A 16,350-nucleotide genomic window follows, 5' to 3' on the forward strand; every position below is an offset into this window, starting at 1 on the left:
GAAATCAGTGATGGTTTCCTTGTTCATTTCATCATTACTTCGCTTCCTTCGTCCTTTGAAGCATTCAAGATCAATTACAACACTCAGAAGGACAAATGGACAATGAGTGAACTGGTCGCTATGTGCGTACAGGAGGAAGAGCGTATGAGGATGGATCGCCATACTGATGTTGCAAACTTCACTACCTCCAATTATAAGAAAAGGAAGAACAATTATCAGAGGAAGGATGCTTCAAAAGTCCAAAGGCCTAATCCTAATCCTAATACAAGTGCACCTTCCAGCTCTAAGAACTCCTTAGGCAGTATCCGCTGCAAATTCTGTAAAAAGACAGGACACATGCAGAAGGAATGCCCTGACTTTAAGGAGTGGCTGGCTAAGAAAGGTAACGATTATTTTATGATACTTGAGTCCTATAATTTAAGTGTTCCTGCTAATTCTTGGTGGTTTGATTCTGGTTCTATGGTTCATGTTACCAATTCAACTCAGGGATTCCTTTCAATCCGGAAGCTGGAAAGAAACCAAAGAACGCTTAAGGTTGGGGATGATCGAGAATTAGAAGTGAAGGCCATTGGAACATTACAATTAGTTATGAAAACTGGTTTATGTATTAAACTTTATGATACTTTATATGTTCCTGAGGTAACTCAGAACCTTGTATCAGGACCAAAGTTAGACATGGATGGTTTTATTATTTCCCATGGTCATCGCAAACTCTCTATCCTTTATGATTCTGTTCTTTATGGTACTGGTATTCTGGATGGTGGTCTCTATAGATTAGAACTAGAAGATAACTTTTCCAAATCTTTGTTGTCATATAACATTAATGAATCACTCACAAAGATGGAAGAGAAACGAGACTTAGAGACTTCATCCATGTTGTGGCATCAGCATTTAGGCCACATTTCAAGAGAACGATTAAATCGTCTCGTAAAGGATGAAGTCTTACCTCCTCTCGATTTCTCTGATTTTGGAACATGTGTCAAATGTCTTAAAGGTAAAATGACATTAGCGAATAAGAAAGGTGCCACTAGGAGCTCTAATTTATTAGAACTCATTCACACTGACATTAGTGGTCCCTACCAAATCGCTGGCATAACAGGACATACTTCATTTATCACTTTTATTGATGATTATTCTCGTTATATGTACTTGTATCTAATTAAGGAAAAATCTGAATCTCTAACAATTTTAAAGATTATAAGGCTGAAGTTGAAAAGCAATTAGATCGTCAGATTAAAGTTGTGAGATCAGATAGAGGCAGTGAATATTATGGAAGACATACTGATGTGGGTCAAGCTCCTGGTCCATTTTATGAGTTTTGTAAGGGCCAGGGGATTGTGAACCAATACACCATGCCTGGTACACCTCAGCAGAACGGTGTCGCTGAAAGAAGAAACCGTACCCTTATGAACATGGTGCGCAGTATGTTAGCCAACACTAATTTACCATTATTCCTCTGGACTGAAGCGTTAAAAGCAGCTGTTCATATACTCAATAGAGTTCCTTCTAAGTCTGTCCCTAAAACTCCTTATGAACTTTGGACAGGAAGGAAACCGAGTCTTAAATATATGAAAATATGGGGCTGCATTGCTGAAGCAAAACTTTACAATCCTTTCCTAAGGAAACTTGACCCTAAAACAGTTACCTGTTTCTTTATTGGGTATCCTGAGAACTCGAAGGGTTATCGTTTCTATTGTCCTTCCCATGTCACCCGTATTGTTGAAACCAAGCGTGCTGCGTTCATGGAGGATTTCAAGGTCAGTGGGAGCAGTACCAACCCTTACGAAGAATTGCAAGAAGTACAAGACGCGGGGGGGGGGGGAGAGACTCGTCGCTTACTATTACTCCGATTACTCCTCTTGTACCCAATGCAACTACTGCACCTGAAGCTACTACACCAACTCCAAATTCACCTCTACAATCAGAACCCATCATACCTCATGACGAAGGCACATCAAACGCTCAAAACCACGACAACGCTGAACCCGATAATCCACTCAGGAGGTCATCTAGGCAAAGAAGGCCTACTAATTGGGATGATTATGTTACCTACCTGACTGAAATGGATCCCGGAAAGCTCAATGATCCTATCTCTTACAATGAAGCCATTAGCAGTGATCAGTCTTCTGAATGGAATAAAGCAATGATTGATGAGCTTGAATCCATGAAGAAAAATGACGTTTGGGATTTGGTAGAATTACCCAACGGAGTCAAACCCGTAGGATGCAAATGGGTGTTCAAAACAAAACTGGATCCGAATGGGATCGTTGAACGCTACAAAGCGAGATTGGTTGCAAAGGGCTACACTCAGAAAGAGGGAATTGATTATCAAGAGACGTTTTCACCTGTCTCTCGTAAAGATTCATTAAGGATCGTCATGGCCCTAGTAGCTCATTTTGATTTGGAGTTACATCAGATGGACGTTAAAACCGCTTTCCTTAACGGAGATTTGGACGAAGATGTTTACATGAAACAACCTGAAGACTTTAAACCTGAAGGTCAGGAGCATCTAGTCTGTAAGTTGAAGAAATCCATTTACGGGTTAAAACAAGCATCACGTCAGTGGTACCTCAAGTTTGATGAAGTCATGAAGAGGCAAGGTTTTATGAAGAATCAAGTGGATCAATGCACCTACCTCAAGATGAGTGGGAGCAACTTTACTATACTTGTCCTTTACGTAGATGATATTCTATTGGCAAGTAATAGTTTAGACATGTTGCATGAGTCGAAGCGGTTACTCTCGCATAACTTCGACATGAAAGATCTTGGAGATGCTTCTTACTTCATTGGCATCGAAATTCACCGAGATAGGCACAAAGTGTCACACCCCAACCGATGGCGGAAACATCGGGATGAGACGAAGTGTGTATAGATTGCTAGAGACTTCATAACACTATGTGACAATATTTAATTAAGCTCAAATTTCATTGCAATTGCTAAATTGTCATACAACATGTAAAATGGAAATAACAACATTGTTCAAATTTCAACATAACATCAAAAGATAGATAGATTAAAGGTGTGTATCTAGTCCACCCTAAACTTGTTTCATCAATCATCCATACTTCATTAATCAACCTGCAACATGTATTAAAATAGAGTTTCAATGCAAAGGCAATGAGCGAGTATACAAGTTTGTTTACATAGCATAATAGAATAAAAGGCTCAAATCCAACATGATTCATAATATGTGAATTACTAGCATGCAATTTTGGCATACACTATGATCAAACCCAAGAATCCAACGCATAAAATAACCTAATCCCAATTGATAGCTGGATGGTAAATGTTTAACTTAACAATACCCCAAGTTTAACGGGCGGTGCGTAAATCCTATAGCGCTATAATTGTTAAGGTGGGCTAGCAAAGTTAATGAGCATATACGTTCCAAATCGTTCAAATAGAGCATACAAGAATCATAAGTAAAGCACATTAGTTTCATGTTTGTACAAGGATTGAGTATGTTTAGTTTAGTTTAGAGATGTTTGCATAATTATACATGTTGCATCCCAAAGTGTAAAGGGGAAAAAGAGATCGAGTATACTCACGGTGGTTGCAAGCTTTCCCACTTGAAATCCCGCGAGCGAGTTTGGTGGATGGATTAAGTTGGAGCACCTAGTCCTTCTACACAAGGAAACGTAGGTGTGTGAGTTTGGCGTTCAACGGAAGATTATAAATTCAGAGTTTAACATAACATAAAGTATGATATCAAAATAATCATCTTTAACTTACACTCTTATATGACACTACGTAACCACTAGGGTTATATTGTATTTCATGGGTAGTAAGCCCATTAGAATCATACTTGGAGTGTTAAGTCTTAGATGGTATTCTACTACCTTAACATATAAACACAAGTTTAATATTAAAGGTTCGAATGAGTGTATATATATATATTTAAGTTAAGTATTACATATTATTAAGTTCAATAATTCAAGTAGGAGGTAGAAGATTAAGATCTTCGTTTAGTCACCTCGAGTTATTCATGAATGTCATGTATGGGGTAGGAAGGACATGCTTCCATTTAGGGACCCCTTGAATGTTCACCACTTCACTTGATGTAAAGACAACCAAGGAGGGTCAAAACTAGGACTAATACAAGTATGTAAATAATCTAAACTAAAATAAATCATCAAATCATGTGAGGATTTTATGTTGGAACAACCCAAGTTGTTCCACAATCACTCATTCACCAAAGTCTAAGCTTGACATGACTTGTGGGTTAAATACCCTAACAAAACAGAAAGTTTATGTGGTTCAATCCTCTGATTTAAGTGTCTCAACCATGTTTTTAAGCTTACCCAACCATAAGAGAGGTTGTAAGCATTAGTACATTGGTGTGAGATGTGTTAGACACAAGTTGGATGAAGTTTAAGCAAGTATGTAACAAAACAGAAAGTTTTTGGACCATTTCAGAGCAATTCCAGGTCTGATTTCTCCAAGGAGACGTCAAGGAATCAAACTCCATGATTATCCAAGCAAGTAGGAAGAAGAACCAAGTAATTTCGTTAAGAAATGAGCAAGTTATACTCACTTTAGTGCAAGGGTATGAATTTGTCCGAAAATGCAGATTCTTGCTAGAATTTGAGAGTGTTTAGGAGAGATTTGAGAGTGATGAAAGTGTCCAAGTGCTTGGAGGACCTTGGGTACTTATAGGGGAGTGATTAGGGTTGATTTGGGGGGATAACTAAGGCTAAAACTCGGTTTAAACCAAGAAATCCCGCTAAAAAACGAAGCTGGTCGCGACTGTCCAACTTTTCTGCAGACATGAGGTCCATGCGGCCCGCCTGAGATATCAGGGTAAGTCCACGCGGGCCGCCCGGGCTTGTTTATTCCAAATAAGTTTAAAAAAGTTACAATTTAGCCCCCAGACTTGTTATTTTGGTGATTTTAGGGCATTTAAGGACTATATTTGCCACAAAAAACATAGTTTAAGATGAATCCAAGTATAAGGAATATATCCCAAGTATAATTACGCGTATGAGTATCAAAACCAAGTGTCGTTCATGTTCAGAACATGCTTTAAGCATATGTTTAGATTAATTACAAGTTTAGCACATAGTTTCCAAGAATAACGTTCAAGCACAATTTTGATTCACTAATCGAACATACGAGCATAATTAGAGTGCGTACAACATAAATGTAACAAAATACAAGTTTCATTAATGATCCAAGTCTCGGTTTGACAATGATTACAAAGAAAGGAACGATTACAAGAATACAAGGTTTCCAAAAATAGAAATACGAACAAAACTTTCTATAAATGGAAAGTACAAAAAAGCAGGACGTTACACAAAGGGATCTTAGGATTGTCCCAGAAGGCTTACATAGATCGTGTCCTTACACGATATAACATGCAACAGTGCAAACCCTCCGTCGCTCCAGTAGTTAAGGGAGATGTTTTCGGTTCATTCCAGTGTCCGACAACAGAGGTTGAGAAGAAGCAAATGAGCCAGATACCTTATGCGTCATTAGTCGGGAGCTTGATGTATGCTCAAGTCTGTACTCGCCCAGATATCGCTTATATTGCTGGAATGCTAGGCCGTTATCAGACTAATCCTGGCCTAGATCACTGGAAAGCAGCTAAGAAGGTGCTTCTATATCTGCAAGGGACGAAAGACTATAAACTGACTTATAGAAGAAGTGATCATTTAGAAGTGGTGGGCTATTCTGATTCTGACTTTGCAAAGTGCAAAAATGACAAGAAATCCACTTCGGGCTATATCTTTATGTTAGCAGGCGGCCCTATCTCATGGAAGAGTCATAAAGAACAGTTGACCACAACTTCCACAATGATGGCAGAGTACATTGCTGTTTATAACGCAACCTGTCATGGAATGTTGCTTAGAAATCTGATCACTGGACTCAAAATCGTTAATTCCATTTCTAGACCATTGAAGCTTTACTGTGATAATTCAGCTGTCGTTAGTTTCTCGAACAGTAACAGTTCGACTGGAGCTGGTTTATATCTCGATACAAAATATCTGTTCGTACATGAACGAGTTGAGGAAAATAATCTTTGTATCGAGTATATTAGTACTAAAGATATGCATGCGGATCCGATGACTAAAGGTCTCCCTCCTAAGGTTTATGAAGAACATGTTCGGAATATGGGATTTAGTAAAGACCTTGTTTAGCATATTGTACTAGCTTATGTTTTATGATTAATGAAATTTCCTCAGTTTGATTTTGTATGTCTGTTAGAATATGTTCAACCGGTATAATGGCATATAGACAAATAAAGTTACAAGTCAAACAAAGGGCTTACGCGTATTTTGATCATGACGATTAGGTTTTAAATTAAGGCTATAGTATGATTAATGGGGGTCCTGAGTCGCATAATGATTCAACGGCTGTATTTCTCTGCTATAGTACTTGTTTAAAGCTAAAATGAGTGTTAACTCCTGATCAGGCTTATCTAATACTCATAGTAAATGATTACTCGGCTAAGTGGGAGAATGTAAGATTAAATATATTATGTATTAATATTTAATCTATAGCCATTATAATCATTTACATAATATAGATCAAAATATATTATAACATATTAAATAATTAGTTGGTAATTGTTGATGGACCATATTACCATTATTAACTAATTAGGTTTCCTCCTGGGTGCTCATATAAGGAGAATTATGTGGAGGTTAAAGGGTTACTCAGTTACACAATTAGACACCCCATTAGCCATAACATCACAATTTTCGACCTCCTCTCCTAACCGAATTCCCTTGTTCAGTTCTCATCATCACCATCATCAGTCAGCACCCTAAGGAGGAACCAGATCACGATGACAAGCATGTCGAACTCCATTACTGGATTCTCCAACGCACTGTCTGCTGTAACAGGTATGTTTTAATGTTTTCCTTCATGAACAAAAAGAACTGATCCAACATAACGACTTGTCCTTTTTAGTTACGCGACATTCAATGTGCCACTTATTTAGTGACGTGGCATCTGGCGTAACTTTTTTGATGACGTGACATCTGATTGGCAGTTGTTTAGTGACGTGTCATCTGACTTCGGTTAATGGGTTAGGGTTCAGTTAGTTGAGAGAAATAAGTTGAAAATTGAGAATGGTGTGATAGAATTCGTAGGTTAAAAGTGTTATCGGTGTTAGAGTTACTTAATCCAATATTCCTTTTGATAATAGTGTTTGGTTTGGTACTTTGGTCATTGGGTATGAAAATTTGAAAGTGAAATGGTTTTACTAGAAAATTGTATTGTCTGTATAGAATTATATCCATAAGTTGAAGAGAAAATTGTTTTTAAGAAGAATATTAGCCCATAAATAATGGTCGATAGACCATTGTTGTAAAATTGACTTTTTTATCAAGCTTTCAATAGTATGGTATATCTCGTATATGGCATGTCAAGTTGTGACATAAACTTTTTTTATCTCTAGTGTCAAGTTGTGATATATCTAGTTTTCAAATCGTATGGGATATCACACATACTTTTTTATCTCTACCGTCAAGTTGCGACATAAACTTACTAAGTAGAGTGTTAGGTGACATTAACATGAATCATCGCTTGAAGTCTTGCAACTTTAAATGATCCATATATGTTGACTAACATAAATCGTTCATCATGTCAAATAGATTTAATTATTTAAATCGTTCATCATATCAAATAAATTTAGTTCTTTAAATAATAATTGGCGTTATACCTACAATTCACCATTCAACTAATTTTTTTATATTTACTTACTTATTTTAAAACAACTAATGGATAAGATTAGTTAAAACTTTTTAATGATAAATAATGAATAATTAAACATTACAGTAAAAACTTTTCAATATTTTAAAGTTACCGGCCTTATTATCATCCGAAATGTGAATTTAAGCACGTGTTAAAGCCGCTTACCAGGCCAAAAGATACTATGATTTGAATGATCTTGTTTTCGTTAAAATTTATCTCCGAAAGTTGACACAAAACATGATGGTATGTTTAGATTATTTAAGCTAATGAACACAACTTATTAGATAAAAATTAAATTAAATATTAAATAAAATAATATAATAAACACAAAAATTAAATTGAGAAATCCTTTCTCCGATATCGTCACCCCAAAATGGTCGCTAGTTCACGAGGTTGCACAAGTTGGCGTTGGGTTCTTATTCGGGGCCATAATGCCACATAGACCACACAAGCTCACAGAGAGAATTACTATTTGTGCAATTATCATATAAGATGGTATCGATCCTAATAATATTGTTTTTTTCGATCATTTTATTTTGGGTATGAACATTTTAAAGTAAATTAGTGCTTCCAAAATTTTCATTTCTTCATCCAATTTTATACACAAGTTAAAGAGGAAAAATAATGTTTAAAGAAAATATTAACATCAACCTAAAGAATTGTGATCTCTAAACAACTGTTATCAAAGGGTTTATAGCTTAATTGTATCGAGGTGTGTACGTAAAAGTACTCCTGAACGTGTACATCTAAGAATAAGATTAGTGGGTATGTGAGTTAGTTGTTCTAAAAGAAAACTAGATTATTGTAACATTTGACTTCAACACAATGTCATTTCATATTATTGAGTGTTATCCAATTGCCTTCTCATCATAGTTATTAAAGGCGCTAGACGCACTCAAGGCGTATAGGCCTCGCCTGGGGCATAGGCACAAGGCGCAAAAAAAGCGAGGGCTTGAGAAAAGAAAAGCGTACGATGAAAAAAAATGAAAAATATATTATGTATTAGAAAAATAATAATATTCTTAAAAAAAATAAACAAAAGCTATTATATAACATTTAATATCATATATTTTGTACCAAAAGTTCTAAAATATTTAGTGTACTGGTGTAGAAAAGTAGTTTGTCTTAGATAAAAGTAAAAACCTAGCTAGAATTTTACCGGAATTTAGAGAATTTGGCCGGAAAATATTGGAAATCTAGGAATCTCGTTGAAATCTACGCCCGGACCATCACCTGGAGAATTAAAGCGCAATTGCCTCGCCTCACCTGTAAAATAGGCCTAGACACAAGAGGCGATGGCTTTTAACAACTATGTTTCTCATAGGTTTTGTTAATACTTATTTGTAATGCTCAAATAGATCATTAATATAACTCTGGTGAATAGCATGGCATACAGCCATACATGATATACCCAATTTGAAAATCATGCAGGACATTACACATACGTTTTGACTCTAGTGTCGAGCTAGACATACATTCACCGAGTATAGTGCTGCTACCTAACAATGACAAAAATCCTCACTTGGGATCTTGCATCTTTGAAATGATCCAAGACTTTTTTTTTAATATATTTTGACTGTCATAAACTAGTTAACCGCTCAAATCAATTTTTCTTTATATTTTGTTTATTTATCAAAAGCCTCCAACATCCAACTCTCTATCTCTATCACTATCATACTCACAAACAATTACTTTATTACTTTTTTCTCCTTCTATACACTCACAATAAAAATATAGATAGTTGATATGAGCCTCTAAATATAGAGGTTGTAATTTACTTTCTATAAATTTTTCTTTATTATATTTATTATAGAGATTCCAATGTAATGATGTTTCTCTATTTTTACTCTATATTATATTGAATATATAAATATTGAGGCTCCAATGTGAATGCTCTAAGTTCATTGTATTTGTTTGTTGATTCATCACTTGGGTGAATCGGTACGCTTACATCTTAGACCGTTTACATATACGTTCGTTGACCTTCTCCTCGAGCCTTTTCAAAGTCTTGGCCACACAATCCCGAGTTGGCTGCAAAATCCAATATTCAAATTACACATGTCAAACGTCAAATGAGTATATAAAAAAGACATTAGCAAAATGATAATTCAAATTACTCACTTGGAAAATGAATTCACCATCTTGTAGCTTTTGTACCCCACCAACCCTTATAAAATCAGCAACATTATACTGGAAAAGCATTTCCATAAAATGTTATATCATAAAGTACATATGATCATGATGGTGCTATAATTCTCATAAGCTTTCACATTACCTCATTATCAGCAAGACCGAATAACGCAAATGCTGCATTGTGTTGCACGCGATCATCTTTAGAATCAAGAAGTTTCAACAATGGAGGTATGCCGCCGCCATGTGCAATACCGGCCTGGTTGTATATATCCAAGTGAGTGAAAAACTATTCAGCCACATAATGCTCAAGCAATCTAAATAAGTTACTTTTGATTAAGAGTAAAATTCTGTTTTCGTCCCTGAGGTTTGTCAATTTTAACTAGTTTAGTCCAAAAATCTAATTTATAACAAATCCAGCCCTGAAGTTTGCATTTCTTAACGCTTTTCATCCCTAAGGGTGCTTTTTTGTTTAATTCTTAGGGATGAAAAGCGTTAAGAAATGAAAACCTTAGGGATGGTTTTGTTAGAAATTAGATTGTTGGACTAAACTAGTTAAAATGGACAAACCTCAGGGATGAAAACAGAAATTTACTCTTTGATTAATCTTATAAGTCATAAACATGGATTCTTATAAAGATGTTGCTAATTTATGTTTTGCAATAATGCGTTTTTGGTAATGGGAATGCCTTGAAGACATGTGACTAGAAGTAGAAACAATGATCATAAAACTTTTCTGTAAATAATCCAAACAAAAAAAAAAAAAAAACTAGAGTAAGGTTATTGTACAAATGAGTCTTAACATGAGAAGTGAAGGGGGGATTTATTTTTATTTTTTTCCCATCTTGTCAAGCATGTATTTTAGTCCCAGAATCTAAAATAGAAAAAAACAATCGTGTATTTACACTAGTAGATATTTTTTCTTTTTACATTTTGCAACTAAACATCATGCTTAGGCAGATTAATTTTTTTTTCACTTCTCATGTTAAGACTCATTTGTAACAAAAAAACTAAATCCATAAAAAGATATGTCGCTTAGGGAAGGTTATCATTTACTATCAAAAAACTAAATTCAACAACTATGGTATTTAAACATGCGTGTTTAAATAAACATGTTACTACCTGCGCCAATCTTCCTAAGGCGAAAGTTGACATCTCCCTTACTTGAGCATCGGGTGACTGCAACATGTCGATTAGTGGCCCAACCGCACCTTTTTGAACTATGTCAATCTGCAAAAAAAATAATTGTTAAGAGTTGGTAATAGACATTTTAGGACCATGATTAGAAACGAACATAATAAATGAACTAACGTTTCTATCAACCTTGCAGTCTGTATCACCATTGGCAAACTGTCCAAGCAATAAAGCCGCTTCACGTTGGCTCTCTAAACAACTTGAGCTAAGCAATTCAATTACGGGTTGTAACGCTCCAGCACGAAGAACTTCCTTCTTTATGTTGGGGGACGAGTGGACAAGATTCCCGATTACACCAACCTGAGACGTCATTCAGAAAACATTTTTATCTACAAGCAATCTTATAAGTAAAGATAAGTGCGAGATTTAATCAGTCGAGAAATAAAATAACTTACTGCTTCATAGTGTATTGCTACATCTTCAGACTGAAGCATTAGAATAAGAGTAGGCAAAGCATTGCAGTCCACTATCTGTAGATTGAGACAGAACTTCAATATAAAAAAAAACTAGGGGTGCAAACGAGCCAAGCGGCTCAAGATTGACTCAAGAAAAAGCTTGAAAAGAGATGAGCCTTATCGAGCCTGAGTCGAGCTTGAGCCTAAAATAAAGCTCGTTTATTTATCAAGCCCAAGCTCAAGCTTGGGTTATGAAGCTTGTCAGGATTGTCGAGCCTTATCAGTGTAATATTCGTTTTTATTGATATTTAATAACAATAACCAGTGGCGGACCCATAAATTATTTGTTGGGGGTGCGGATAAGGTGTTCAACCATATTTTCAAGGGGTGCGGTCGGATTTTTTGCCTAAAATATACACTAAAATTTCTTTTTCAAGGGGTGCGGCCGCCCACCCTGACCAAAGGGTAGGTCCGCCCCTGACAATAACCCTTATTTTAAGTTGTCTAGCAAACGAGCCGAGCCGAGCTTATTTAAACCTGTTTACAAGCCGAACCCGAACCTAAAAATAAGCTTGTCTAGTAAACGAGCCTGAGACCGAGCTTTACTTATCGAGCTCACGCAGGGCCGTTCTTACGTTTTTGGAGACCCTAAGCGAACTATGAAGTGGGGGCCCTAATTTCGCCGATAAACTCTACTCCAATCCCTACGCCATGGGTGATTACCCTTACTTTTTCGTCTAGTGATAGCCAATAGCCTAGAAACTGAAAGCAGGTTGCGATGGAAAGTGGGAATGATGATTGCGGCTGTATTTAGGGGCTTTAGGCCGCTAAATATTAATGATTAGGTCGATGGTTGTCGTGTTGTAATAGTTGGAAATCAAGGCGAAATGGGTTTTGAAACTTGGCCTTTTTTTGTTAAATAATATGTATTTGGGGTTCCTTCAATGAAAAACCAGTTTAATTTTAAAATAAACGTATTTATTTGGGACTAAAACATATATTATATATTATAACTTTCTTAAAACTTGGAGCCCTTATTTTTTGGTGGCCCTAGGCCCGTGCCTAGGTTACCAAGCCTATAGAGCCGGCCCTGAGCTCACGAGTCTAAACGAGCCTATTATTTATGTTATTTTTGTTTAATATATTAATAATTAATAAATAGATAATAATCCAGCCAAGCCCCGAGCTTGAGAAACTACCACCGAGCCGAGCTCGGGCTTGGCTCGTTTGCACAAAATCTCATTGATCCCGAAAACACATTCTATCAATCTAGAAAGTTAGTTACCAACCAGAGTTTTGTTTTCTTCATTTTTGAAGGCTAAAGTACGCAGCGCCCCTGCAGCCGCTCTCTGCACCTTAGCATCAGCGAACTCGAGCAATTCAACAAGAGGTGGGATACCACCTTCAACCCTGAAAATGAAAATGTGACGTCGATCAGACAAACTGTAATACACAAGTAGTGACAGTAGATGGTAGAATTAAAGCGACCTATGCTATTCTCATGAGCAAGGTTTGTGATTGCATCTGCAGCTCTTCTTATGACTGCTCGAGATTTCTCGCCATCCTTGTGTCTCTTAAGCAGGGTAATAAGATGAGGTAGAGCTTCGGCATCAACAATGAGTTGTTGATGTTCAAGCTGTAAATTAAAAAAAAAAACACTCTTAGGTAGCGTTTGTTTGATAGAATGAAATGAGATGGAATTGGAAAGCTTTTATTTGTAAAATTGATCTTGGTATGGGGAGGGAGGAATTTGAAATCCAATAAATTTCTTTAATCAATGAAATTTGTGACTATTTCAACATTCCATTCCTTCATTAGGTAGTGTTTGGTATGCAGGAACGAGAGGCGGAATGGAATGGATGATTACGAGGGAATGAAGAAAATGGTGTTTGGTTGGTCAATGGAATGGAATCACCCATTCCAAAAGGCATTCCATTCCCTCAAAATCATTCCTTCCACCCCCATGTTTTTTTTTTCATTCCATCCCCTCTTGCATCATTTATCAACAACACCACAACCCACAACCTTTGCCACAACCCACCACCACCACCCATCACCGACGCCATCGCCGCCACCCGCCATCCCGACAGCCACCGCCGCCGCCGCCCGCCCACCCGCCACCGTTACCACCCACCGCCACGACCCACCGCCACGACCAACCGCCAACGCCACTCACCGCCGCCACCCACCACCATCGTCGATGCCACCACCGCCACCACCAACCGCCCCCGCCGCCACCCACCGCCACCTCCGCCGCCACCCACCACCAACGGCCGCCGTCGCCGCCGCCATCACTCGCCGTCCCCGCCGCATCGCCACTCGCCGCCACCCACCACCGCCACCTATAACCACCCACAATCACTACCACCGCCCACCACCACCACTACTCACCGCTAATTTTATTCATTCGTTTTTCTTGCCACCAAATCATACACAGTAATAATTCATTCCATTCACACATGGTGGTAGGTGGTAACCAAACAAGACATGGAATTGTAATGATCCATTGCATTCCCTCGTGCATTCCATTACCTCGTCTATTCCATTCCTTCGTCTATTCCATTTACCACATACCAAACGGATAGAGTGAAGGATTTCTAAGGAATGTTGAAATAGTTACAAATTTCATTAGAGTGAAGGATTTCAAATTCCTCCCTCCCCCAACCAAGATCAATTTTACAAAGAAAAACTTCCTAATTCCATTCCATGAAACGAACGCTACCTTATAGATTTGCTAAAAAAACTAAAACGATAGCAATACTGTAATTTGAACTGAGGGCAAAGTTGTATTTGTTGAGTTGGGTAAAATCGTAATTTGCCAAAAGTTAACGTGATGGCAATACTATAAATTTGAACCAAATACAAAATCGTAATATAACTTTGCACTAAGGACAAAATCGTAATTTTAAGCTGGTGACAAAACTATATTTTTAATTTCAATTGGGGCAAAATCGTAATTTTGAATTTGGGGGTAAAAGCATTCCTTATTTTGAACCGGGCAAAAACATAGTTTGAAACTGAAGGCGAAATCATAGATTTTGAAACGGGGTAAAAATGCAAAATCGTCATTTTTAGTTCGGGGCAAAAGCAAAAAAATTATTTTGAACTGGGACCAAAATTTTAATTGTAACCTGGGGATAAAATCATAATTTTGCACCGAGGGCAAAATCGTAATTTTGAGCGAGGGAAAAAACATAATTTTATTTTGAAGTGAGGGCAAAAACGTAATTTTATTTTAAATTAAAGACGAAACCCTAATTTTAAAACGAATATAAAATAATAAAACGGCTGGTCTAATAGGGAAGTGCCACGCAGCTGCGTGTCACTATTCCCCTAACTTCTTTTTGTATATGTAGCGGCACTATTCCCCTAACTTCTTTTTGTATATCTATGAAATACTTAACGTCTAGTAAGTCGTCTACTGTTTTCTCAGCTTGGTACGCCAAAGGCCGGTCCCAACACGATAATTACAATTAGACAAAACAAACATCATAATTAAAACAAAACTTGGTGGCCAACTATGTTATTAACTTTGATGAATAACTGAATAATGAGTACCTTTAGAGCAAGAAGTCCAAGAGTAAAAGCACTTCCCTTCTCTACTTCATGCTCATACGGCCTTGGTTCTGAAAGTTCTTTCCACTCTGGAGCTTGAAGATGTTGAACAAGCGCTGAAACGCCACCGGATTCAACAATTAAGTTCACAATATCCTCTGCAATTGATTATGACAAAGATGACAAAAAACCGCAAACGTTAGGGACCTAGGGGAGAAAAAAAAAAACTATTTGGACTACAGTGGCATTTTGGGCCAAACCTAAGGGACTAAAATGACAATTTACTCGAAAAAAATGAAAGAAAGTAAGTGTAGATTCATACGGTTCTTAGCGAGCTCCGAGAGGATATGAATGGAATGTTTGACAATCGCGCGATCTGCTTCAAGCGATGAAACAGTGGAGTCTAGGATTTGAACCTGAGCGCGAACATGAGATGCTAGATCTTGTTGAGTGGTTTCATCGGACGATGTGACGATGAATTCATCATCTAGCTTCCTCTTAGAGCTTCTGGAGTTTGTAGTTTGTTCATGGCATTTTTGGTTATCCATGAGATGAGATGAGAGACAGATGAGAGTGGACTTTGCATAGTTGAAATGATCAAAGTCTATGTTAATGCATGTTTGACTTTACATAAATTCTATGCATATAATATAAATATCTTGGAACCACTTTTTTTTTTTTATTATTTCTTATGTTACCCATTCTTTCATTTTAAAATAAAAAATAAATGAATCTTCATTACTAACTATTTAATATTTTCTAGTAAAGTCATAAACAGTTTCACAAGGATTATTTTTCAAAACGTCAATACCAATATGTGTGTTATGTAAACACCAGTCCATAAGTCCATAAGCCGAGGCGTTGCGTTGCGTTGCGTTGTAAGTGTGTGTATATTCATCCATGTCGGTATCTTCTTGAAACCCCATTAGTTCCTTGCAACACGTTTGTTAGGAGAAAGATAAACCAAAGTCTCATGTTTGGTGACGTGCCATTTGACATCGGCTAACTGGGTTAGGGTTCAGTTAGTTTGAGAGTGCCAAAGAAAAATAAGTTGAAAATTGAGAGTGGTGTGGTACAGTTCGTAAGTTAAAAGTGCTATCGGCGTTAGAGTTACTTAATCCAATATTCCTTTTGATAATAGTGTTTGGTTTGGTCATTGGGTTTGGGTGTGAAAGTTTGAAAGTGAATTGGTTTTACTAGAAAATTGTATTGTCTGCATAAAATTACATCCTTAAGTTGAAGAGAAAAAAGTTTTTAGGAAGAATATTAGCACATAAATAATTGTCTTCAATAGACCATTGTTGTAAAATTTACTTTTTATCAAGCTTTTAGTAGTATGATAAATCTGGTACATGGAATGTCAAGTTGTGACATAGAG

General features: G+C 37.0%; 1 protein-coding gene across 3 annotated transcripts; it reads right to left on the minus strand.

Annotated features, from left to right (window-relative positions):
* Positions 1 to 9,519: 9,519 nt before the first annotated feature.
* Positions 9,520 to 15,582, minus strand: LOC110943819 (ARM REPEAT PROTEIN INTERACTING WITH ABF2). Of its 3 annotated transcripts, XM_022185553.2 has the most exons (10): positions 15,295 to 15,582; positions 14,976 to 15,130; positions 12,910 to 13,053; positions 12,707 to 12,862; positions 11,418 to 11,492; positions 11,152 to 11,322; positions 10,951 to 11,058; positions 9,974 to 10,087; positions 9,820 to 9,888; positions 9,523 to 9,729 (listed from the first exon to the last, which is right to left on the minus strand). In XM_022185553.2, the coding sequence occupies exons 1-10, from the start codon at positions 15,518 to 15,520 to the stop codon at positions 9,646 to 9,648; spliced, it is 1,302 nt and encodes a 433-aa protein (XP_022041245.1). In that variant the 5' UTR covers positions 15,521 to 15,582; the 3' UTR covers positions 9,523 to 9,645. The 3 variants fall into 3 exon arrangements, with proteins under 3 accessions (XP_035833994.1, XP_022041245.1, XP_035833995.1); XM_035978101.1 differs by lacking the exons at positions 12,707 to 12,862; positions 12,910 to 13,053 and having other exon boundaries at positions 9,520 to 9,729; positions 11,140 to 11,322; positions 15,295 to 15,571; XM_035978102.1 differs by lacking the exons at positions 12,707 to 12,862; positions 12,910 to 13,053 and having other exon boundaries at positions 15,295 to 15,571.
* Between the last annotated feature and the right edge of the window lie 768 nt (positions 15,583 to 16,350).

Source organism: Helianthus annuus, chromosome 1 (genome assembly GCF_002127325.2).
Source record: "Helianthus annuus cultivar XRQ/B chromosome 1, HanXRQr2.0-SUNRISE, whole genome shotgun sequence".
Classification (NCBI taxonomy): Eukaryota; Viridiplantae; Streptophyta; class Magnoliopsida; order Asterales; family Asteraceae; genus Helianthus; species Helianthus annuus.

Bases quoted from the DNA above. Each gene is read 5' to 3' on its own strand.
- LOC110943819 (XM_022185553.2), bottom strand. From the start codon at position 15,520: ATGGATAACCAAAAATGCCATGAACAAACTACAAACTCCAGAAGCTCT. The intron at 11,059-11,151 runs GTTGATAGAAAC...TTTTTTTTGCAG, and splicing joins ATGGTGATACAGACTGCAAG to ATTGACATAGTTCAAAAAGG. The intron at 9,730-9,819 runs GTGAGTAATTTG...TGGATTTTGCAG, and splicing joins ATGGTGAATTCATTTTCCAA to CCAACTCGGGATTGTGTGGC.